Below are 26,121 nucleotides of genomic sequence, written 5' to 3'. Positions count from 1 at the left end.
CCATCCCCTCTGCACGGGTGCAGGAATGGGTTGGCAGCAGGGTCTATCACCCATTCATTCAGCAAATACTTACTGAATATTTACAGTGTGCCAGGTGCAGTGCTGGTTTTGCTAGGATTGCGTAAGATCAAGAGAGAGGAGTCCTTTCTGAGTCCGTGGGAGAGAGGCAGGCATGTGGACAGAGAAGGGCATGAGAGCTGCAGGTCTCTCAGGGGTGTCCCCAGGAGGGGCAACAGTTCTCCCCGGAGCTGGAGGGGAGGTGACTGTCCTGAAGAAACACGGGACCCCTGCCAGGAGGCATGCCCTGTGGCAGGCGCCCACAGAACGAACGTGAACAAGCACAAAGCGCAGAGTCGAGGGGGAGAGGGACATGGAGACAGTCATTGTAGTGCAACCTGATAGGCTAAGAGAGTACAGAAGAGGGGCGCCGGCCCTGGCCAGGTGAGACTTTACGGAAGGAGCGCCTGACTCAGGTATGGGATGAGAAGTGAGAAAGAGGGGAAGGGGTATTTGACTGGACCCTCTGAACAAGATGGACAGATGGAAGCCCCACTTGCTGCTTCACCCAACTGGTGTCAGCATCACCCAGCTGGTATCAGAACAAATGCGTCTCATCCAGGTAGTGGAGAGGGGATTGGCTAGATCCTAGGATGCTCATCACCTGAAGGAACTGAAATGGTGAGCTGGTCAGAAAGTGCAGGGCAGCTTGAAGCCAAGACCCTGCAGGGTGGAGGACAGGACAGGGACCTCTGAGACCTTCCTCCCACGGACCTCTCAGACCTCAGTCACCTGGTGGGCTGAAGTATCCTAGGCTCTTGAATAATTTACATTTTTCCTTTCACCCTCTCTCCTCTTTTCTCTCCAGTTTTGTTTCTTTACCCAATATTTAAAATTGAATCCTTTAATGTTCCCTTGAATGTTCTCTTTTCTTTCTTGTTCCAAAGAGAGACTTCTTTCCTAAATCTCCTTTTTATTCTACTGCCTCATTCCCAGGAAAAATTCACCTCTTTGAAATTTTCTTTTTTCTTTTTCTGCTGTTGTTGTTCAAGACAACTGGTGGTTTCTCAGTAGCTGGTGTTTATCATGCACTGTCCTCTCACAGTGGAAGAAGCTAGGGGATATCAGAAGTCTCCGTTAGTATTTGGAGACTGAAATTCCTAGGAGCCAGGACCCTGTAGTTACGTTTCCATTTTGTAGATCATTTACAAAGAGAGTACAGAAAGGAAGAGTTAACTGCTATTGTAGAGGCAAAGGGTTTTGCAGGATACAAAATTCCTGTCTATTGCTATGACTCACATTTGATGTGTATTTAATTGAAATGGAAATGACCAGTCTGCTTTCAAAAGTAATAAATTTCTTACGATTTTTTTTTAAAAGTCTTCCTTTGTTGTAAACTTGGCTTAAATAAAATTCACCACTGCCATGTAAAGAAATTAGAATGGACTTTCAATTAAAGAAATTAGAATGGACCTTTCTCCGTGTCCTTCCATCTTTCTCTCTCTGTCTCGACCTTTCTCTCCATCCCATCTTTCTCCTACCACACTTTTTGCTCTTGCTTTCTCTTTTTCCCTCTGCCCCTCCTCCTCCTTCTGTCCACCACTTCCATTCCAGTAAGTAGGTCTTAGGTTACTATCTTGTGATCACCTCAGTAAATACTGAGTTGCCTTTTACTTGGAGGGTGGGAAAGAGTGGAGAAAAAAAGAGACAAGATGACAGCTGAGATGAAGCACTTCCAGTTCACTCTGATGATTGTTTTGATACTGTCCTTGAAATCTTTTGTCCCAGATGCTGAGATCTGTGGATTCAGGCCCAAGTGGCTTTCATTTCTAAGCATCACATCCACTTCTTAAAAGCCCACGGAGTTGCATGGGAAGAGACGAAGGAACTTCCTGGGGTGGCAGCAGGGTTGTATCATTTTGAGCCTGGAGGCACAGTCAGAGCCCCCAGATGACACCCACCTGCTCCAGGAGGCTTTCACCTGTTGGGCCTCTGTGCCATATACACATTCTGATTTTTCCCACGTGCTGGGAGGTGAAAGGCTTGGGAAACACGGGCCTAGAGGCTGGGAGGAGAGAAAGCAGAGAGGACACAGCTTGGAGGCAGCTTCTCCTCGCTGCCAGCACTGCCTGCAGCCTACTAGTGCGTCAGCCTGACGGACTTGTCTGTCCTCCTGTCGTCTGTCTCTGTCTGGTCTAGCGGTGGGCCTGAGCAGTTGTCCAGAACCTGCTGTGCCCAGCAATGGGGTGAAGACTGGTGAGCGCTACCTGGTGAATGACGTGGTCTCCTTCCAGTGTGAGCCGGGATATGCCCTCCAGGTACCTTCCGTTGACGCCCCCCCAGGACTGATCCCCTCCTTGAGCGGGGATCAGCCAGCCTTCTCCCAGCAGAGCTGCAGTCGCCGCAGAACAGAGAGAAGCTCCCCAGATCCCTCAGGGACTGTTGTCCCCTCCTGGAGCTGTTCATGCACGAGACAGAGTGCTGACTTTGGCTGTTTGGCACAAGCCAGCCTCACATGTGTTCCTGCAGTTTCGGTTTGATTAGACTCTAGGAAAACTTAATTCCTCTTTGAAGGCAATGAAAGAATCTAGTAATTAAAGGAGTCTCATGAGGAACCTTTAGTAATGAGATTTCTTTAGTAATGGCTGTTAATAAGTGTCCTTCCCCAGCTCTCTCCCTCTACCTCTCCCCCCAACCCCCGGTGGACCATGTATCTTGCTCCTTAGCCCAAAGCCTAAGAACAAGCCCCTCCTCCAGCCTGTACATGTCGCTGTGCCTGTGTGGGCAGCTGGCCCACCCTGTTCCTGATTCCTCTAGGGCCACGCCCACATCTCCTGCATGCCTGGGACCGTGCGGCGCTGGAACTACCCTCCGCCTCTCTGTATTGGTAAGAGAACACCTACTTCTCCAGTTCACTCAAATCCATTTCTGCCAGGGGTTTGAGTTCAGGGACATCCCACTGGGATTAAGTTCAAATCCAAAGGAAGTTTGGTATTGCAGGTCTGCTCGAAGGTGGGATCTTTAGACTGAGGGTTTTTGTAAGCTTTAACTCTCAGGCTTTTCACGACTTTTGGAAACCTTTGTCCACCAAATGAAATATTTGCAGTGGCTTGTCCATTCCAAAACCTGGTGATGACCATTCTGATTCCGTATAACCCCAAACCCCATATGGAACCTCTGGGCATTTGGGGGCTTCCCCCTGTGACTTTTCATGGGACAGACAGATGGAAAACACTGATGGAGAAAGGCTGAGCGTGCCCCGTGGAAGGAGGACTTGGTTTGGTTTGGTTTCTGTGCTGAGTACTGATGAAGAGTACTGGGTACAAGGAAAGACAGAGTCTCCATGCTCAGAAGCGTCTAGTCAGGTCGGGGCAAGGGGAATATCTGTTTATCAAGGGTCTGCCAAGTGCCAGACCCTGAGTTATATGTCTCCTTACTGTAGCTCTTCAGGGCAGGGGTCATCACCCTCAGTTTTGCAAAGAGGAAAACTAAGGTTTTTAGGATTCAAAAGAAAGTGACAGCGAGGAATGAGAATCCAGGATGCCCTGATGCCCGCCAACTGGCAGGTGCAAGGCTAAACTTGGAGTGGGAAGCAAGATGAGCCAAGGGCATGTCCTTGGAGCACATGGCCCTGCCCTTCTGTGCTCTCCCCAGGGTGCAGGGCCTGTTTGTCTGCAGAGCAGTCAGCAATGGGACTGGTCCACCCTTTTCCCCATCCTGTATGACGAAGGCCTTGCCCAGGGAACCACTCAGAGCCCCACAGCCACCCTGGGCTGAGGGTTTACTGTGCATGCCAGGCCCTGTCCCAAGTGAAGTGAAGTCCTGTCTGTTGTAACCTTATAACCACCCTGCGACACAAGTGCTGGGGAGGGGCAGGGAACCAGGTCTGGAGGTTTGGGGCGGGGGAACTTAGAGCCGGCCCCAATCACCCAGGAAGTGGGAGCGCTGGCACTGGGACCGGGGCTGGGGTGGGGGGACCAGTGCTGGAGCCCCCGCTTTGCGTGCAGCACTGTTCCCTTCAGATCTGTGTGCTCCAGCCACCCTCTCCCAAGAAGGGGTTCACATAGGCGCGGCACATCCTCCTCCCCTCGGCTCCTTCTTCTGGCCTTCCGTGATGGGCTAACCCCTTTCTGCACATACAGCCTTTCCTAATAAATTGAAAAGTGAAGTTGCTCAGTCGTGTCCGACTCTTTGCGACCCCATGGACTGTAGACTATGAGGCTTCTCCATCCATGGAATTTTCCAGAGCAGGTTGCCATTTCCTTCCCCAGGGGATCTTCCCAATGCAGGGATTGAACCCTGGTCTCCCAAAGTACAGGAAAACGCTTTACCATCTAAGCCAAAAAAAAAAAAGAATCCACATGAACTGGCCAGGCTGCAGTTGTGCCCCAGGCCTGCAACTTCAGGCGACTCTGGCCCTGAAGTCATTTTGATTGGAGATTCAGATGCCCCAGCCCCTTGTGGTTGGCTCACAGTCACTTTGGCTCAGGGCACATGTCAGCGTTCTAAGGGTGGGCTCATGGGGAGGCCCCTCTGCTGACAACCCAGCCCTGTGAAATAAGAGCCTGGGCTGATGCCGGCACAGAGCAGGGACTTAACATGTCGCTGTCTGTCCCCTTCCTTCCTCCTCTTTTCCAGTCCCAGAAGAGCTGATTGGACAATGAAAAGAGGGAGATTTGGGGAATCCTGTAGGAGACAGTCACACTTCTCTTGGGGCACACCATTTTTGCTGCAAACCTCACTAAGGAAACTGACCTTTGAAGGGCATGCTGAAGGTCAAGCATCCATAACTTGGGTTTGTAGACAGCAGGGCAGACATAGGGTATACTTCTTCCCTTCCTGGATGTAATACTCCGTTTTCTCTTGTGTGCAGTTTTTTAGGGAGGTGAATTAAAGGTTCCTTTGGGTTCTCAAAGGGAAATTAACTTAGGAAAGTCCAAATGCCATGTGGCCTTGTTCTTGCCTTGTTGCTGTGCTAACCCCCAGTCTGGTCTCACTGTCACAGCGCAGTGTGGGGGAACAGTGGATGACATGGAGGGGGTGATCTTGAGCCCCGGCTTCCCAGGGAACTACCCCAGCAACATGGACTGCTCCTGGAAAATAGCGCTGCCCGTGGGCTTTGGTAAGTCTTCACGCCCAGGCCTCTGGGCTTAAAGCAACTGTCTGCCGCCATCACTTAGCATAACCTTGGCCGAGTCAGTTCAGCTCTCTGCCTCTCTGCTTCCTCAGCTGTTGAGCTCCTGTGCAGTCCAGAGGATCAATTAGGAATGGTAGAGATGAACGTGCTTTGGGAACATAAAGTAGGGAAAAAACTTCAGGGATTACCATTATTATTTTTATCATTAGAGCAGTGAGCTAAAATCCAGGAATGTGGAATGAGAAATTGCTCAGGGATGGTTGAAAAAAGAAAAAGACAATCTATTTTACTGAGACTGGACTTCAACCTGGGCTTTTAACTCCAATATCCAATTTCTCATCCTAATTAAATTGAGCCAAGGTCAATGTGAAATTGAGTTTGCATTCTTTATACTCACATTCTGACTGGCCTTAGAGGTTGGGAAATGTCATGTGTGTGTGTGTGTGTGTGTGTGTGTGTGTGTGTGTGTGTAGACATGGAGGTTAGTGGGTGTAGAGGACACTGATCTGGGTACAAAATTTAATTACTGAAATTACTGAAGGTTCATGTGTTGTGCACTGGGAATATAATTTAACCCCTAATATTTCTGTTGAAGTGACAAAGAATTTGTGTTGACGTGGAAATTATAGGCTGTACACATAGGTCATCCAAGTCATTGCTCTGCGCCTAGGAATGAAATGTCCCAAGGGGATCACTCCTGCACAGGCCTGTGATCCCCCAGTCTGTGACCCCAGAAGTCAAGACCACCTCTTTTGTCCTTTTTTATTCATCCTAAAGTGGGTGTTCTGATGGAGAAGAGGCTTTCAAGAGAAAGCGACCTACTTGGATGTCTCTAAATCTTCCCTCAGTAGTTAGAGTTATATTAAGTACCATCTTCTGAAGGAAACCGGAGGTGTATGATCAGGCTGCAAAGTGATGATGACTTTGGCAGCCTTGGGAACTCCAGATTTTGAGATATTGAGGGAAGAGGAGCTGGGAGACCCTCTGACTCTGCATCAGACATGAACCAGAAGAACCTCAGATGATAGAAGGATGGAGGCAGGACCACAACCAAAGGAAAACAGAAGTTTAAGTGGGAGGCACATCACTTTCTCTGTAAGGCCTGATGTTCAGCCACCAGAGACCTCTATCTTTAAGTCCTCCAGGCAGTCAGCCTCCTGCAGGGACCAGTCGCAGAAGACCAGACCTCTTGCTTTCGAGTTACTGTTGGATTCCAAACAGTCCCTAATGCCCCCTGGTCTCAGTGTTTAAAAACCACCGCATTTACAAACGTCTGCCACTAGATGGCGGCAGTCAGACAGTGCAATTCAGAAATTTGGCATCCAGCTGAGCCACAAGGGAAGCCCGTCCTTAAAGAGCCCCTTCAATGGACCAGCAACCTCTGTGGGGATGACGCATGGGAGGTAGACTGTAGCTTCCGAGGATATGTACAGAGGTGCTCCGTGTCAAGTTATCTGTAATCTGGAAAATATCTACGTGTTGATAGAAGAATGAATAGTGTGGTTGGGTAATTCATTAAATGGAATTAATTAATATGTAGTTAAAAATCAATGAACTGTATCTTTGCATTGACAAGGGAAGACCTTGAAAAACACATGCTGAATTTAAGCTTGTAAAACTATATATATAATATAATAATAAATGCAGATGTTTAAAACAAATCAGATATACATTTAGGAATCTAAACACATGAACTGGAAGGATATCTTCTGCATTCAAGAGACCGACTGCCTCTGTAGGGAGAAGAGCAGTGGGAGAGGGCAGGAGATACGAAGGGTCTCTTCAACAGTATATGTCAAGTCTTAATTTAAATAATCAGATGCAAAAAATTCACTCCTATGCGCTTATTCTAAGCAAATTCGAAGGTATAGATGAGCAAATTATAAAAATCCCAATGTATCTGTAGCCCCACCATGCAGAGATCATCACTCACAGCTTAGACCTCACCATCATGAAGACGAGGGCCCTGTAAAGACCTTGTTCCCCCCTTTGTAACGCTCCCCTAGCACAGCCCTGGGGCATGGCAAATGCTCGATAAACATTGTTAGTGAGTCAGTGAACAGTCTTCCAGTCACTGTTAGAATTGTATGCGACACACTACTTTGCAGTCAGATTTTTACAGTTAACCTTGCGCACATTGTCCTATGCTCAGAAATATATTTCTTCAATATCGTTTTTAATAGTAATCTAATTTTGAGAAATCTTATCAATCAGCTGATATCAATAGTCTCCCACTTATTCTTCAAAGAATATATTTATATGTAAGTTAAGATCCTAATGAAGTCCATTTAACCTGTAGCGTTGTTAGATCTTCATTAATAAGACCCCAAAGTATAAACTTCACTTGGCATCTTAATAGGACCAATGGGATGATGTAGTGTTCTAATCTCTGAATTATTGTAAGTGTTCTAGAAAATACTAGTATTGAAGGTGATGTCTTTTGATCAGGTGTAGTTGTGTTTAAATGGTAGTATTTTCCAGTTAAAACATTATTTTATCAAAGCTGCCCTTATACTGATACTAGACATATGAATTCCAAATTAAGTCAGGTGTTAACCCTGAACTTCATTTTCCATGAAATAAAAGAGAGTGGGGGTGGAGCTCTGATATGACTGATGCCTTTCATTTTGAGTGAATAATAACAGTTTTAAGTTCAGTCCTGCCTGAAGATGAGAGACTGGGCTGACCAGCGATTCTCCATGTGTGTTCTGGACCCCTAACAGGGTGGGTAGTCGGTGGTGGGGACACGTGGGCTCTGGCAGGTGATGCTCTCAGGAGTCAGCACGTCGGATGCAGGACTCTATTGCTTGGGCACTGTCTGTCTTTGTCTTGCTCCCAGGAGCTCACATCCAGTTCCTGAACTTCTCCACTGAGCCCAACCACGACTTCATAGAAATCCGGAATGGCCCCTACGAGACCAGCCGCATGATGGGCAGATTCAGCGGGAGTGAGCTTCCCAGCGCCCTGCTCTCCACGTCACACGAGACCACCGTCTATTTCCACAGCGACCACTCCCAGAACCGGCCGGGATTCAAGCTGGAGTATCAGGGTGAGGACAGGAAGGGTCCATCCATCCCCACCTCTTAACCCACCATCACCTATCTTCCCAGCCTTCCATGTAGGGGAGGAGGGGACCCAGCAAAGGCCAAGTAGTGGAAGGCAGGCCTGACCGCTGTGACATGTCTTTCTGGCCCCACAGAGGCTATCAAACCCCCTGGACAAGAGCTTCCCAGGGCAGCAGCCCAAAGTGCCATCTCAGCTCCAGACCCAACAGTCAGCAGCTTCCTCAGAGCAAGTGACCCATCAGTTCCCCCTCCAACCACCCCCTCCCCCCTGCCCCAGGGCCTCCAAAGCCTCACTTCCTCCTCCAGGGCCTCCCCTGTGTGTCAGTTACACCCCGCAAAGCTCGTCCTGTGATACAATGGAGGTTTCCAGTAACGATTCTGGTAACAGTCCTGGAGCGCCCGCTGAGCCGTCGCAATGAGACAGGAGCAGGACCCTTTCCTCCCGCTGAGGGCTTCCCTGTGTGAGGCTGGACCACACTCCCCGCGGCTCCCCCGTCCTCAGCTGGAGTCCTGTGGTTAGCCCACTCCTCCTGGATCGAGCCCCATCCGCCCCAGCTCAGACTTCTCCTGTGCCTGTGTAGCTGTGCCCACCTGGGCAGCTGTACCCAGGGCCCTGGGGCAGCCCGACATCTCCTTCCTGGGACGCCTCAGGAGAAGGAGCTGGGCTCTTCACGCCAAGGGAGGAGCAGGGAGAAGCCCCAGCCTCTTTCCCAGTAAATGCCACTTCACTGGCGGTAATGCAACTGCGCCCCCCACCCCGGCGGGCTGTGGATGGGCTCGTGGCAGCGGTCAGCCTTACCTGGGCAAACCTGTGCCTAAGAAGGGTGCACAACCCCGGCGGGCAGTGAGGCCTGTCCAGTGGTCACCATACGTCCCAGGGCCACAGTCTATCCCAGGAGAGACTCAGGCCCACATGCGAGGCCAGGGTGCCTCTCAGGCTTCACGTGTACTGGGCTCCGAGGTCAGCTCTCTCAGTATACCGCAGACTGGGGCTTGAGGAGCAGAGTTACTCTCTCACAGTCTTGGAGCCTGGAAGCCCTGAGATCGGGGGTGGGCAGGGCTGGCTCCTTCCAAGGGCTGAGAGGAGGAGTATGTTCCCTGCTCTCCCCCGGCTTCTGGCGGTTTGCTGACCGTCGGCATTTCTCGGCTTGTGGAACCATCACCCCCATCTCTGGCTTCATCCTCATGTGGCGTTCTGCCTGGCTGTCTGAGGTCATTAGGGTGGGCCCTAATCCAATATCACCAGTGTTCTTGTGAAAACAGGAAATGTAGAGATGGTAAAGACTGCCTGCAAAGCAGAAGGCCTGGGCTCGATCCCTGGGTCTGGGAAGATGCCCTGGAGTAGGGAATGGCTACCCACTCCAGTATTCTTGCCTGGAGAATTCATGGACAGAGGAGGCTGGCAGAGTAGTCCATGGGGTCTCAAAGAGTCAGGCACGGCTAAGACTACCTAACTGAAGACCTCATTTTAATTTAGGCAAAGGTAGATGAGGATCCTGTCTCCAAATATGATCACGTCTGAGGAGTGGGGGAGGGGCAGGGGGTTAGAGCTTCTACATGAATTTGAGGTGAACACAGCTGGGCCCAAGGGCTCTCCCTGAGCTCCTCCTCTGGGATGAAGGCAGGGCCTGATGACGCCACCGTTGTGGTGGGGCCCGTGCTCTGGGGCCTCCCCGTGCACTGGCTTCAGCCCTGTAAGGGGCACAGCCCTGCCCAGGAGCTCAGGTGGTGAGAGCAGACACACTCCCTGCATTGCCGTGTGTTAAGCCCACTTTGTCCTCGTCAGAGCTGCCCCTCTGAGTCCTGCAGACTCCTCGGATGCCCTGCTTCCTTACAGAAGTAGTAGGTAGGGGCCTTGACCTCAGCCCCTCCCAGACTCACCAAACCTTCTTCTCTGAGGAGCTTCACCTGAGGCTCACGGGCTCCTCCCTGAGGCTTCCAGGCATGAGCCAGCACTCTGCGTTAACGTCACTCACACTGAGGCTCCACGTGTTCAGAGGCCAGGTTCTCTAAAGAACCTGAGGCAGGGGCGAAGGGTGGAAAGAGGAAGGAGGGGTCCCGAGCTCACCTTCAGAGGACCGGCACCTTGACCTGAGTTGCCCCAAGTGTATGAGAGCCCCAGCAATGCCCACTCTGTGGTGGGCCAGCTCCCCCGACTCACGCACATTTCTCCGCAGGACTTGCCCGGATGTTCCCCTTGGGTCACAGGCCCAGCTGCTTCCTCAGCACCTGCCCGCTGCCACAGTCCTGACAGGGCTTGTGGGGCCACCCTTGGTGTCAGGGTGGCCGCCCCCACTCAGACGTGGCCTCTGAAACTTGCCCTGTGGCTTCTCCTTCAAGATGGCCCATCCTCCGGACGAGGTGGTCTCCAGTTCCGGTGGCCCAGCTGCTCCCACTGAGGCCCCCGCCATGTGTCAGGCCCAAATAATTCTCCCTGCCCCCTAGACCCATGTTCTTGGCCCCGTGGAGTTTCACCTGACCACTCGCCCCAGGTTTTTCTTTTATGAAAAGACCTACATCTCCACTCAGGCCGTTTGTGTCCAGCAGTCCCAGCTCTTTGTGGTCCCCAGACTTTCTTTGGAAGAAATACAACTCCTTACTTTTCCTCAAAATCCCTCCTGTTAGACACTCTGGACTTCCTAACCTGGAGTTTTCTTTCTCCTTCTTCAGGTAAATATCCTCGTAGCGTCTTTAGTAGCAGCACAAGCTACTCCTGCCAGGTCTCCTAGCCTGATAGGCTTAATGTTTCCGTTAAAATTTCTCAGGAGATTGTGTTTCTAAGAATGTAGCAAAATGGCCTTGTTCCAGAATGTTAGGCCTCATCGTGGCTGATTTTTTAAATATGTGTGTTTGTTTGAAACTATCTGCTCGCATTGTAGCCTCCACTGCTCCTCTCCCCGCAGAACCCTTTTCTGGGGAAGTTAATGACTCCACTCCTCAGGGGTCTTGTCTTGCCTCAAGGCCCAACCTCTCCCTCTGAAGCTTCCTCTGGTGGAAGAGACTGAGACTCCTCTCCCTGTGAAAGTGGTCCCGGAGCCCTGACTTCAGTGTCTTTTTGTGAAAAGCCAGCTCCTTCCCCTGGAAACGATTCCTGTGAGAGAGACCCAGCCGCTCTCCTCCAGGCTGCTTGTGACCTCTCACCAGCCCTCGGTCTTCAGGCCCGCCCACATCGTTGGGTCCCTCTCTTCCCACTGAGACTTCTCCTTAAAGGCCCCACTCATCCTTCAGTCACCTCCCTACAGGCTCCTCACTTCTGCTAAGACTTGCTAAATCGCCCAAACCCGATTCTGCTGACAGAGCCATGGCCCTTTGGCCGCCCAGCCCACCCAGTCTCTCCGGAACTGCTCGATTTTTCAACGCACCCAACTATCTTGATGATTTCTTTAAAAAAAGAAAAGAAAACTTTTGCCTATTTTTTAAATTTTTGCTTGTTCATTTTTGGTTGCGGTGGGTCTTTGTGGCTCTGCGTGGGCCTTCTCTAGTTGCCTCGGGCGGGGGCCGCTCTGCATCTCATTGTGCGGGCTTCTCATTGCCACGGCTTCTCCTGTTGCAGAGCGCGGGCTTGAGGGCACGAGGGTTCAGTAGCGGTGGCATGCAGGCTCGGTGGTTGCGGTGCGCGGGCTTGGTTGCCTCCCCGGGATGTGCGTTCTTCCTGGGCCAGGGATCAAACCCAAGTCACCTGCATTGGCAGATGGGTTCTTAACCACTGGGCCCCCAGGGGAGTCCTACCTTCATGATTTCCCAGTGAAACCTGCCCAGTTCTGCCCACAGGGACCTCCCTGCGTGGCACTGAGAGGAAACACATCACGCGAAGGGGCTGCTCCGGGATCATCGTTCTTTACATTGTTATCGCACGTGATGAGGCACCGACTTGCATCGAGCATTCATTGGTCTCAACCACTCCCCCCGAGAATTCCCACTGTAGGAACGCTCCCTCTGCTGATTCCCTGCTGAGTGGGTCCAATTACTGTCCTGTGGATCCGATTATTAATAATTGAGGGCTCTGGCTGTCTGACGTGTGCTCGGCAAACCCCTCAGTGACTTCTCCCTGTTGGCTCAGCTGCTCCCATTAAGGCTTCTCCTTTCAAGGCAGGCACACCCATTCTCAGGGAAGCAACTTTCTTGTTCTTTGGAGGGACTCCCTTGTACGAATATCACACATTCCTATTATTTTATTGTTTTTTTTAAATGTGGACCATTTTTAAAGTCTCTTGTTGAATGTGTCATAACGTTGCTTCTGTCCTACGTTTTTTTGTTTGTTTGTTTTTGGCCACGAGGCATGTAGGATCCCAACTGCCTGACCAGGGATTGAATCCACAGGCCCTGCATTGGAAGGCAAACTCTTAACCACTGGACCACCCAGGGAGTCCCCACACATTCCTTTTAACCCAGCGATTCCCTCGGAAAGTTCCTCTCCTTGCCACAGGCTGGGCTTACTCCCGTGTTTCTTCCTTCTGAGAGGTTCTAACTGCTCAGAGTCAGAAGGACCCCACTCAAGTGCTCATCTGACTGCTTCCTGTGTTTGTGATCTTGGTGGTTATCGGGATTGAATGAAATAAGCAACAGAAAAGAGCCAAAGTCAATGCTGAGCCCCAACGAGGTGCTCAAGGAATGATGGTTCCATCTAACCTTGTCTTCCATGGGCCGCCCTTTCCCATGAAAGCAGCAATAACAGACAGCATGCTTATTGCATTCTTACCACGTGCCAGGACTGTGTGAAGAGCTGTGTGCATGTATCATCCTATCAGATTCTCACAGTAACTGTTTGCTAAGTAAGTAAACAAAGGCATACAGAACTGAAGTCACTTGGCCAGAGCCAACAACTAGAAAATGACAAAGGCCTGTCTGAGTCCCTGCCTCGGTTCTCCAGCACTCTGCTAACTCCCTGTGTGTCTCTGTGCTCAGTGGTATCTGACTCTTTGCAACCCCGTGGATGGTATCCTTCCAGGCTCCTCTGTCCATGGGATATTCCAGGCAAGAATACTGGAGTTGGTTGCCATTTCCTGTTCCAGGGCATCTTCCCAACTCAGGGATAAGAACTCACATCTCGTCTGTCTCCTGCACTGGCAGGCAGATTCTTTATCACTAGCGCTACCTGCCAGTTTCCTGGCACACCTAGATGGGGAGAAAATGCCCAGAGAGAATAAAAAAAAAACCTTCTCTCTTACTCTTTCCCAGCGTATGAACTCCAAGAATGTCCAGACCCAGAGCCCTTTGCCAACGGCATTGTTCGGGGAGCTGGCTACAATGTTGGACAGTCAGTGACCTTCGAATGCCTCCCAGGGTATCAGCTGATGGGCCACCCTGTCCTCACATGTCAACATGGCACCAACCGGAACTGGGACCACCCCCTGCCCAGGTGTGAAGGTATGTTCCTCAGTCAGTCCTGGTGATTCTTTCTCGGGACAGGGTTCACGCATGTGCCTGCTCCGTGGGATCACCCATGCTAGGAGATCCTAGCAAACGTTGTCCATCATGTTTTCATATGGATGGGACTGAGCTCTGGGCCAACACTAGGGAGGACCTGGAGGAGACACAGGTCAAAGCCAAAGGAATACATTCTCAGCCCTTGGGAACAGCCAACCTCATGGGCTAGATATCCCAGTCAGAAGTGAAGACACTGATATGCTGAGGGGTAGAGAGTCAATCATGGTGCTTTCCTAAAGGGAGAAGAGAAGAAAGCATCTTCCTAGAAAAGTTTTGTTCCTCTCTTCATACCCAACTTACTCCCCTTCTCCTGCAGGAACCTAGAGAGATCTGAGTTGAGGGTATCAGAGAGCTACAGGGGATACTTTCCTGGGCCTTCATTAACCAGAATCAGGGTGGAGGAGGACCAGGAGCTCATGCTGTCTCTATCCCTGTCTACACACCTCCGTCCCATTTTCCCTTCCTTTTCCTTGAGGAGAAGCTGAGATTTTTCTGGAAAGGGCAAGGTTTAGCAGGAGGACAGTATGATTCAGGAGAAAGTGCCCCGGCTCTGGAATCAGAGCTTTACCTCTGAACTGCTTCACCTCTCTGAGCTCCAGTTTCTTCCTTAGTATGATGGGGCTTCTCTTCATAAGAGCTGAGAGGATTCCAAGATGGCACATGTCAAGTGCCCAGCACAGTAACTGGTTCAAAATCCGTGAGTTGGAAAAGTATTAACTCTCCATAGATAAAGACACCTTGCTTGCACAACTGAACTATTCTGGTGTTAGAATATAAGATCGTAACCGCTAAAACTATTAAATTCCCAGTTAGATTTTCAAATTTTCAAAATCATCCCCATGCATAATCAGCCTACCATTCTGGAATTGTTGGCTGGCCACCCTCTCTATGACAAGCTTCATTGTGGACTTTTGTTTCCTTTTTGCTCCTTTTTATGGCGTCACAGGAGAGGGAAGAGCAGTTTCCCCCATCAGACATCTTTAGCCATGAACCTTTCTTCCTCCTAAGACAGCGCTCCCCTTAGCTTCGACGAGGACATCATTTTCTCTTGCATTTCCAATTATCTTTCTGCCTGTGCTAACTTTTAGGTCATCTTTTTCTTTGTCCCTTAAGTGTTTTTGTTCTTTGAAGTTATTTCCCACCCTCTCTTCTCTTCTTTCCCTCACATCTCCAAATGTTCTCTGTGTCTGCAACCTTTATCTCGTTGCCGATTCTTCACCTGTACATTCAGCTCCTTACTAAATATCTTCACTTATCCAGAAGCACCGAAATCCTAATGTATTTAAAATGGAAGCCATCCTCTTTCTGCCATTACGTTGAAATCCTCACTAGAGTGAAAGGCCCCTCTAGTCCCCTGGTTATTCGTTACTCAGTTTGGGTAGCCTGCCTCTCACTTATCCTGTCTAGTCACTGAGTCTTGCTAATTCTACATCCTAATTGCCCTTCAAATACATCCACTTGTCCGTATGCGTTGCCTCCACCCTAATCCAGGTCACTTAGATGAGGCCTATCACTGGGCTCCCAGCCTTCAGTCTTGTGTTCCTCAGTCCACTTTTCACAGTGTGGGGAGGGTGGTGAGCCGTTGAAGCTATTCATGTACAGTGGCGAACTTTCAAACATGCGAAAGTGCATCTAATTCCAGCAATGAGCCAGAACCTGTGCCATCGGCAGCCGGCAAGAGTGACACTGGGCTTGCCCTCCACCTCCTGTGGCTGACGATTCTTCAGCTCCACCATCTCCCACCTCCTCCCTTCCCTCCTCCCATCAGTAATTCTTCTTGCCTGTTCACACCAGCCCCTGTGTGCCAGCTATTGTACTGTACTATTTTGCTTTTCAAGGTACTAGACTGTAAGATTAAACATGTTCTCTTTATTTTTTGTATTTGTTTATTTTTAACATTTTAGTTAGTGTATTACGTGTGAAAAGTATTATAAGCCTATTAGAGAACAGTGCTATATAGCCGATTGTGTTAGTTGAGTACCCAGGCTAACTTTGTTGGACTTATGAACAAATTGGACTCACAAATGCTCACTCTGAATGGAACTCATCCATATGTAGGGGACTTACTGTACTCCAGACACGGCCCTGCTGAGAAGCTAGCAAGCTGTTCCCACCTCTCTTGGGGTAACTGTCCAGCCCCCTGGAGCCAGCGCACGCTGTGCCTCGGGACCTGGACCCCGCTGACCTCCCCGTGTTCTCCACTCTCACACTTCGCTCCAGCTCAGCTGAAATGCTTTCCATTTTTGCCCCTCTTGCCCCTGGTTCTGAGCGCATGCTGGTCCCTCCTCATAGAACGTTGCTCTCCTCTCCTGCCTTACCTGTGTAGCCCTTGCAATCCCTCAGGTCTGAGTCTAAAAGTGAATTCTGCCAGGACTCCCTCCCCCTCCCCAGGATCAGATAAGGGGCTCTCCCCAAAATGTTCCCTCGACACTCCATGTTGACAGCACGCTGCACCCTGGGCGGGAGACACCGGTACTCTCAACCGTGTCCCAGGAGATTGTGATGCCACACGGGTACACTCCACCATGTCCCGGGAGATTGTGATGCCACAGATCAGAATCACATGCCGTGGTATCCTTGCTGTCCTTTGTCTCCCCTGGCTGCATCTGGCAGCGAGTGGTGGTTTGGTCCATGGAGGAGGGATGGCGTGCCCACTTTCAGGATGTGCTCACATTCGCCGGAGCCCAGAGCCCTGGCCTCTGCTTGGAGGTGTTGAAACGCTTTCTTCTCAGGTCAGTCTGCCCCTATCCACAAGTCTGATTGATGACCCATACCAGCCAATACACTCATTGTTCTGGACCGGGAGGATTTTGCCCAGAATCTCTCGTTTTCCTCCAGGGTGACCAAGTCCAAATACCATGGAGAATTCCAGGACTCTTTATGTGCTTGTGTGCGTGCTTAGTTGCTCAGTCCTGTCCGACTCTTTGCAACCCCGTGGACTTCAGCCCGCCAGGCTCCTCTGTCCATGGGGATTCTCCAGGCAAGAATACTGGAGTGGGTTGCCATGCCCTCCTCCAGGGGATCTTCCCAACCCAGGGATCAAGCCCAGGTCTCCCACATTGCAGGCAGATTCTTTACCATCTGAGACACCAGGGAAGCCCAGCCTAAAGCCTAGATCAGACTGAGTCTAAGAGTGGGTGTTGCTCTGGGGAGACAGAAGATGGGGAGAGGCACATGTCTGTGTAGCAGAGGCCCTCTCTGTGAGCATCTCATGCCCTCACTGGCTGAGCATCTTATCTGCATGAGTTCATCTGATGGTCAACCACTATCCTGTGAAGAGGGGGTCTTAGTCCTATTTTTCAGGTGAAGATAGAGAGACTGCCTTACTAATCTAAAGCTATCTAGTCAAGTTAATGGTTGAGCCATGATTTGAATCCAACCTTAACCTCACTACAATTGCTTTTTTGATAGCTATTTATTTTGACTGTTCTGGGTCTTTGTTGCTGTGCACAGGCTTTCTCTAGTTGTGGTGAGCAGGGACGAGCCTCTAGTTGTGGTGCTCACACTTCTAACTGTGGTGGCTCCTCTTGTGGAGCACAGCCTCTAGTCCACAGACTTCAGTAGATACGGCACACGGGCTTGCTGCCCCGTGGCATGTGGGATCTTAATTCCCCCGCCAGGGATCAAACTTGTGTTCCTTGCATTGGAAGGCAGATTTTTAACCACTGGATCACCAGGAAAGTCGCAAGAATCCACAACTCTTAAGTCGAGGTCAAAAGTACCAATCCAAGAATCTCAGAATAATAAGATAAAGAGATAGCATCATAATTTTCTGCCCCTTCCCAGTAAGTGTAGTGAAGCCCTGACTCTAGCGTTCCTACAGAACAAGAGGCAGCAGCTCTGGTGTGTTCTTCCACCTGGACAGGTCTCTTTCATGAGAAAGAGAAAAGAGGGTTCGGGGCTGAGACAGGCCCACAGAGGCACCTGTGCTGAAGATCGGGGGCCTCTCGGGATGTGACGTGTTGGGAACAGCAGGAAAAGCCAGGCCCGGCCATCCTTGGCCCCGCCTCCTCTCCCCATCCCACCCAGCCTCCTGGAGCAGGAGGATTCATGCTGCAGGAAGCCACCTGAATTCCCACGGGGGAGGTGATCTGAGCACTCCTGTGTCTGTGTCCTCTCCCTGGCAGTCCCCTGCGGCGGGAACATCACCTCCTTCAATGGCACGGTGTACTCTCCGGGCTTCCCCAGTCCCTACTCCAGCTCCCAGGACTGCATCTGGCTGATCACCGTCCCCATCGGTCACGGCATCCGCCTCAACCTCAGCCTGCTGCAGGCAGAGCCCTCTGGAGACTTCATCACAGTCTGGTAGGGCCAGCTGCCGGGTCGGCAGGGAAAGGGGCTCAAGCTGGGCTCTCAGCTGGGTCACCCATCTGTTAGTCCAGAAAACCAAGGGCTGGATAGTTTTAAATGGCTGTCAGCCTCCTGGGTCTCAAACATAGTGGCATAAGAGCTCAGCTTCCATTAGCCTTTTTGACTCCTTGATGGGAAAGGACTAGCAGGGCAGTGAGGTTCCCCACCTGGAGTTCTGCTGGGGGTCAGTCAAAATACCAGTGGATGTGGGACTCTGGATCAATGAGTAGACTTTTCTCAGTATTTCCAGAGTCCAAACCAAAATTCTCCATTTACCGGATAAGCTACCCAGCCTAAGGCAAGAGCTGTGCAGTGGGATTTAATGAAGTCCTGCTGGCAACTCATGCTGAGCTGGTGCTGACCTCAGAACTGTCTGCAGTGATGGAAACGTTCCATATCTGGGTGGTCCAATATGATAGCCCCTCTCTACATGTGGCCCTCGAGCACTTGATTGTGACTAGAGTGGCTGAGGAGCTGATTTTTTAAATTGATTAAATTCTAAATAATTTAAATGTAAATAGTCACATGTTGCCTAGTGGTTACCAAGTTGGACGGCTCAGCGCTGAGTTTTACAGTTAGAGTTTCTTGTGTTAATTTTAAAACGTGGATGTGAATTGCTAGTCGGTTACCACAGTTTCCTCGACAGTTTTTTCCAAACCGCTGAATCTCTAAACAAAGATATCTTTTAAAAATTCCTTTGTTTGGAGTTTCTGGGAATCAGTAGGAGATAGTAGCATTCTGTTCTCAAAATTCCCAGAGATGGGTGACTGTCACCTGACTGCCCTGAATGGATTTCTCACTGAGTTTCCAGACAATGGCTGAGATCAGATGGAAGGGACTAGGTGAAATTCCAGGGAAGAAATCCTTGGGCCCAGGAAGGCAACATGGGTGTGTCTCTTTGCTCACTGAAGGCCACTGATGCACCAGCTAGAACAGGCAGGCATGGTGACGCATGGCATGCAGGGTCTTCTTTCCTCTTGCAGGGATGGGCCGCAGAAGACAGCCCCACAGCTTGGAGCCTTCAGCCGGAGCTTTGCCAAGAAGACAATGCACAGCTCCTCCAACCAGGCCCTGCTCAAGTTCCACCACGAGTCAGCCATGGGCGGGATCTTCGCCGTAGCTTTCTCTGGTCAGTATGAAAGCCTGGTCCGGGAAGGACAAGAGGGCCAGACTTTTCAGTCCAGGCTGGGCTTGCCTCCTGGCTCCTGCATTTGCCAGTTTGGGGTTTGGGGATGAGTGGCATAGCTTCTCCATCTCAGTATCCTCAGAAGAAAGAAAGAGTTATTTGCTCAGTCGTGTCTGACTCTTTGCTACTTCATAGACTGTAGCCTGCCAGGCTCCTCTGTCCATGGGATTCTCCAGGCTAGAATACTGGAGTGGGTAGCCATTCCCTTCTCCCAGGGAATCTTCCCAACCCACGGACTGAATCTGGGTCTCCTGCATTGCAGGCAGATTCTTTACCATCTGAGCCACCAGGAAAACCTACAGTGCCCCCAGGGTTATGAGAATTCAGCTGTAGCAATGTGAGAGCTCCCAGCACAGGGCTCCATAAATGTGAGTTTTCCTTCACTGCCACACTAGTAGGGTGGAGAAGCCCACAAGGCTGATCCTTGGTGCCAAGTTCAAGTTCAGAGGCAGCAGGGTGAGTCTTCTTATTCATCTTTCACATATCAGCTCCCTGGTTGTTTTATCCATTTACCTGTGCCCCACCTCATCCCTCAGCACATTCTAGAGAATGGTCTCACTCCAAAGGTATCTAGAGCCTCTGTTGACCCCCAGGAAGTACTGTGCACAAAAGAACTTGGGGAAAATTCAAGTATAGGAGCATGAACAGTGAAAGGTGTGTCTGTCCTTATCAACAGCCTATTTTCTCGTAAAAGTCCAAGATTATGGTCCCAGGTATTGCCTCATTTTTATTACAGTGGACACAGCTTAGGAAAACTTATAGGAAGTTCTCCTTGGCCCTGTGCCCAGCCGAGAAATAAGCCCCCATGTTTACGATTTGCAGAACGTTACATCTCTATGAACTGGAAATCAGGAAGGCTTGACTTTATTCCTGGCTCCACCTCAGACCAAGTGTCTGACCTGTGTAGGTCTCTCCCTAGCTCAGTTTCTTCACCTGCAGAACAAAGGGCTTGGAGTTCATGACCTCTAAGGATCCTGTGAGTTAGTGAGGCAGCTATTATTACCCCCACTTTATAAACGAGGAAATGAGGGCCAAGGAAGGCAGGAGGGCTTGCCCAGAACCACACGGCTAGAACTGGGAGGAGAACCCAGCCCTTGCAGCTCTGCACTGGCTGTTGGGGTGAGACCACGTGGTGCTAACACCTCACACGTGTATTTATCGAAATTTGAATGCATTCCGCCCCAAGTCCTCGGGAGAGGTAGTGAAATTGAGGCAGAAAGAGACTGCAACAACACTGTTGAGAGCACGGGCAGCTCCAGGCACCATTCCCAGGAGTGTTGGCCTGGGTGAGCATGACATGGTGGTGAGACCCTGCCCTCTCAGTCTGCCTTCATGCCCACACCCCCCTGGTTGGGCACACCTCTCACCCGATGAACAGAACCCAGGGTTTTGGGTTTTGTCTTATCTTCATTGCTGACTCAGTAGTTGTATGAACAGGCTTCATTGCTCCTCGGCATGTGGGATCTTCCCAGACCACAGATTGAACCCATATCCCCTGCATTGACAGGTGAATTCTCAACCACTAGACCACCAGGGAAGCCCCAGGACCCCAGCTTTGAAGGCTCTGGTATTTTGACTCTATGGAACTTGCCCACAGACTGATAGAGTGTGGACTCCAGCATCATAGACTTGGGTTCAGACCTCTGCCATATATTGGCTGCGTGACCATGAGGCTGTCATTTGACTTTTCTGAGCCTCAACTTCATTACCCACAGATGGGAATCTTATCAGTGCCTAAATGAGTTAAATGAACTCATGCAGGGGAATGCTTAGCTCTAGGCAGAGAGTATTAAAGATACTCAATAATGTGTAATGTTTGGGAATAGACTTTTCTTCACTCAATATAATCCTGGAGATTAATCCAAGTTATTACATGTACTAATTGTTGTTCAGTCACTCAGATGTGTCCAGTTCTACGACCCCATGGACTGTAGCATGCCAGGCTTCCCTATCCTTCATTATCTCTTGGAGTTTACACAGATTCATGTCCATTGAGTCAGTGATGCTATCTAACCATCTCGTGAGATGGTTACATGTAATAGGACTTTGTTCCTTTGTATTGTTAAATTTCATTCACTGTTGGCAATTTGATCTCTGGTGCGAATAGTTGACTCATTGGAAAAGACCCTGATGCTAGGAAAAATTGAAGGCAGAAGGAGAGAAGGGTGACAAAGGATGAGATGGTTGGATGGCATCACCAATTCAATGGACATGGACTTGGGCAAACTCTAGGAGATGGTGAAGGACAGAGAAGCCTGGCGTGCTGCAGTCCATGGGGTTTCAGCTCAACTTGGCAACTGAGCAGCACCATCATTCTGTGACTCTTGCACCATATATAATTTTGGACAACATTTTTGAAATTTGAAAAATTATATGAAAAGAGGACAGATTCGTCATTGCCATGGCTAAGGAGGGGTTAGGGATGGGAAGGAAGTAGATGTCTTTACTATAAAAGAGTGGCATGAGGGACCCTTCCAGTGATGGAAATGTTCTGCATCTTGATGGTATCAAGGTCAATACCCCAGCTGTGATATTATGCCATAGTTTTGCAAGAGGTTTTCTATTAGGAATCACTGGGTAAACAACACATGAGATCTCTTTGTATTATTTCTTACAATTGCATGTGAATCTACAATGATCTCAAAAAATTCAATTAAGAAATAAAATTTGTGTAAAAAGCAAAGTTACTCAACAAGTGGCAGTTTTAATCATCATCATTGTCATGATCATCATTCTTATTATATTTGGAGAGTAACAGGATCTGTATGGAGTCACCTCCTCCTAAAGCCAGGTTTCTTATCCCTGCTCCTGTCTCTTATCCCCACCTGGTCCAGGCACAGGTGAAGGAGGCCCAGCACTGCCCTGGGCTGTCCTTGTTCCCGAGTTCTCCTGAGTAAGTCTGCCCAGGACATCCCTTGCTCCTCTGTGTGTCCTGGCCACTGTGCCCCCGATGCCCTCAGATAAGACATGAGACCCTTCAGTGCCAGCTCAGACCAAGGCCTCACAGGCTAGAGGAGCAGGCAAGGGCCTGGGTGAGAGGATCAACACAGGCCAGCAGGTTCAGGTGGGAAATACTCTTTGCAAGGGATCAAGTGAACAAGAAGGCACCTTCCACCCACTCCTTGGGTTTTTGAAAACTTGTAGAATATTAGCAATATGTAAAAAGTGTGTAACATACATGTGTGTATTTAAAGAAGAAAAATAAGATGAACACCCACAGCTGAGCCTGCAAAAAAGATCACCAGTGCTCTTGAAGCCCCGTGCACCACCTCCAATACGCCCCCTGCCCAACCCCCCAGAGTTAATCAGGGTTATGAATTTTGCTAAATTTTCTGCTGATCTTTCATTGCTTTTCACTATGATTTTACTCCATAGGTGTTTGTCTCCAAAAATATATATTGTTTCATTTAGCATGGTTTTTCTGTTATGTAAGTAGAATTGTTCTGTAAGTGTTCTTCTGTGACCTGCTTTTTTTCATTCAAAATTAAGCTTTAGAAATTCATGCTGATGCATGTGACTAGATTAGGTTCACTTTTCAATGCTGTCTAGTATCCCATTGTGTGAAAATAGTGGTTTATCTAGTCTACTCTTAATAGGCATTTAAATTATTTTATTTCAAACAATATGAGCATTGTTGCACATTCCTTCTTACGAACAAGAGTTTCTCTAGGGTACATGCCTGTGTGGGATTGAGAGGCTGTAAGCATTCACATACTCAGTTTCACTAGCTAAGGCCAAATCCACCTCACAAAGTAGTTTTAACACCTCCCACTCTTCCTTGTCATGGAGATAGAGCTTCTGTAGCACTACATTCTTGCAAACACTGGGTTTTACTGGACTTTAAATTTTTGCCAGCCTGGTGAATAGCATTTCACTTTTCTGTTGATGATGAGGGTAAGCATTCTTTCTTATCATCGTTGACTATGCGTGCTTCCTGCTCTCCGAAATGTCTGTTCCTCGTACAGCTTTCTTTCCCCAAGGAGAGAGGGAATAAAAAAGTTTAGACAAAATCTTTGTGATTTGTAAAACATGCTATGAAAGAAACAGATAAGATAGCAAACAAAAGCATAGAGAATCTACTTCATGTAGAATAATTGAGGGAAACATGTCTTAAGAGGTGGTATTTGAGACAAGAACTAAAGAAAAGGAAGGAGCCAGACTTGCAAAGAGTAGAAACTGGGAATGGAGCAGGGGAAAGAATGTTTGCCCTTTTATAGGCAAACATTAGCCCTAAATAAATTTCTATTCATAGAAGAACCAAAAAGAAGAAAAGTACCTTAAGGAGACTTATGACAATATGCTACAGTATTTTCAAAAATGACAAAATCGGATTTGAATTGCAGAGAAAAATGCCCTTAGAAACATGCAGGTTGGGAAATAGACGCGAATTTTAGAAAGCATCTACTTCTAGCATAATAGTCTAGGTAATGTGGACTCCAAGTAAGAGTTATCTGGCTGAGAGATTAATAGAAGGGGAAATCATACCCACCTGTTAGGATACAGTGAAAAGAACCCATCACTTCCTTGTAAAGATGCACAACCTGAATCTAATCATGAGGAATCAGACCAGCCTAAACTGAGGATAATGTAATACAGTGTTACATACTAGGAGTTAGCTGGTGTATAATTTTCAAAAGTGTGAAAGTCAAGGAAGGTCAAGGCAAGACTTTAGAACTGCTTTGGTCTAAAGGAGACTAAGAAACATAACAACGAAATGCAATGCATGTTTCTGAACTGGATGCATTAGCTATTAAGGACTTTATTGAGACAAGTGGTAGAAATTGAATGGAATGTAAGGATTAGATGGCAGTAACGTATCAGTGTTAATTTCCTCCTTTGGTGCTTGTATTGTGATTGTGTGGGAGAATGTGCTTATTTATAGGAAATACCCACTGAACTATTCTGTGGTTATGGGATGTCATGTTGGCAACTTAAGTTTCAATTGGTTCATGGAGAAAGTTTTGTAACTATAATTCCAACTTTTCCTACACCTTTGTGATTGTTACAAATTAAAAGTTTTATTTATGAGGGGAGCCAGCTATAAAAAACAAAGGTTTTAAAGAAATGAAGTTGCACACTTTAAACTGGCATACGAACCAGCAAAGAGCAGAATTGACGCTATAGAAAAACAGTTCAGAGATGTGGAGGCCAAACCGGAAAAGCGCCATATGAAGAGAGAAAAGGACAAGGACTTGAAAATGAGAAAGGAGAAGATGGTAAATAAAGAGACCCAGTGGCCAAAGAACCAACATACTGACAAGAAGCATTTCTGAGAAGAACCTGATGGATGGGATAGAAATAATAAAATAAAACTCTTCTGAGATTAAGGAAAAATATGTGCATATAGGATAAAGAGTTCACTGTGTATCAGGAGAAATCAAAACCAGCCTGGCAAGTTTTCCAATTTATAAGGGTGAAGGGTAGAAGAAAGCTACTGGAACCCAGGCTGAGAAAACTACAAGAAGCCAAAATCAACAATTCTCAGATTACGTGAAAATTCCAGAAATTTTCGATTCCAGAAAATGAAGGAGAGATATTTTTAGAGTTGTTCAAGAAAAAAAAATTGTTGGGAGCTTTGTATATGCAGCGAGAGATAGTCATCTGCAGATATCCAAGAACTTAAAATGAGATATACAAGAGCTTAAGATGAGTGTCAACCAAAGTCTCAGTTTGAATTGTTAACTTGAGGATGCAGCTACCCAACAAAGGATGAACAAAATACTCAATATAGAGATAACTATAAATAACTCTATAGAGAAACTGTATAAAAGAAAAGACAAAATGGGATGAATTGACTAATCACAGATTTAGGTCTAATAATAATTGAAAATATAGATTCAAAACAATCCAAATACAATTCCCAGAAGTTTAAAAGTAATCATTTCATATTAACAAATGCCAGATATTTTTAGAAGAGGGAGAAGAAAAAGTAAATGTCTTCATCTTCCATGGTAGAGGAATCAATAGATATTATTCAGTTATTGATTTTATAATTAGAAAAAGGATTCCAAGTATATATTTTAGCCATCAATAAATTAAAACTCAACTACAGTACTTCCAAATTGCTAAAAGAAAAAAAAAATGAAGCAAAGCATAATTCACAGATAAAAAGAAGAAAACAAAGGGAGCTGTGTAGAAACAAAGCTATAGAAAACACAGAATAAGCACAAGTTTAAAAAAGTTCAATTATTATGACAAATAAAAATTTATTAAAGCCCAACTCCCTATTAAAAACACAGAGACTCTTATATTAGGCTGAATACAATATAAGTAGACTTTATAATAGAGTTTTCCGTATCAGGAGTACAACTAAGACAGTGTGACAGCTTTAAAATCAAAGCTGGTGGTGATATATTTTATAACCACAATAATAACAGTCAAAGAAAAGAATTCAAAGCAAAAGCATTCGATAGAAAAAGTGGATTCTTTCATATTAAAGAATAATCTGTAATGACCCTTTAAAAATGATAATCCTATTGTGGAGGTTGCTGAGAGCAGCCCACTTAGTGGTGGGAAGTCTGAGAATACATTCCAAAAGATTAACACAACGTGATTAGCCACAGTCAAGGCATTTTCAGGTATCTCCACAGCTCATAATGCTCTCCTTAACTTCCCCACTCACGCGGGCATCTGTCGGCTGTATTTGTACATCATGACTCCCCTCCACATGCAGCCCCAACCCCAGGAACGGGAACTGAAACTAAAGGTGGGCACCTGCCCTGATTCCAGCAGAGAGAAACCAGATGCTCTCTCTCGGGAACTCGAGATTGAACCTGAGCGATTCTGTTTCTACCTGGGCTTGTCTGCTGAAGAGGGAGGGTATAAAGCCAAGTGCAGTGGATTGCCTGTCTTCTACCATTCATGGAGACTGAGAAATAGAAAACTCCTGCGTACAGAAGGAGACCCACTGCGACAGACACAGAGGAAAGTTTCCTGGACTCCTGGTGGGCCTACAGTTG

The 26,121-nt window shown here is 48.0% G+C and overlaps 1 protein-coding gene across 1 annotated transcript in view; it reads left to right on the top strand.

Moving 5' to 3' along the window:
* CSMD2 (CUB and Sushi multiple domains 2) overlaps nt 1–26,121 on the top strand; it is a 616,901-nt gene that overhangs the window by 499,138 nt on the left and 91,642 nt on the right. The window contains exons 38-44 of the mRNA XM_018046480.1: nt 2,197–2,315; nt 2,815–2,884; nt 5,003–5,119; nt 7,974–8,183; nt 13,378–13,566; nt 17,754–17,931; nt 18,960–19,105. Of these exons, the coding sequence (XP_017901969.1) occupies nt 2,197–2,315; nt 2,815–2,884; nt 5,003–5,119; nt 7,974–8,183; nt 13,378–13,566; nt 17,754–17,931; nt 18,960–19,105 (1,029 nt within the window). The remainder of the gene's footprint in view (nt 1–2,196; nt 2,316–2,814; nt 2,885–5,002; nt 5,120–7,973; nt 8,184–13,377; nt 13,567–17,753; nt 17,932–18,959; nt 19,106–26,121) is intronic.

This window comes from Capra hircus, chromosome 3 (genome assembly GCF_001704415.2).
Source record: "Capra hircus breed San Clemente chromosome 3, ASM170441v1, whole genome shotgun sequence".
NCBI lineage: Eukaryota > Metazoa > Chordata > Mammalia > Artiodactyla > Bovidae > Capra > Capra hircus.
This window is presented reverse-complemented; position numbering and strand designations above follow the sequence as displayed.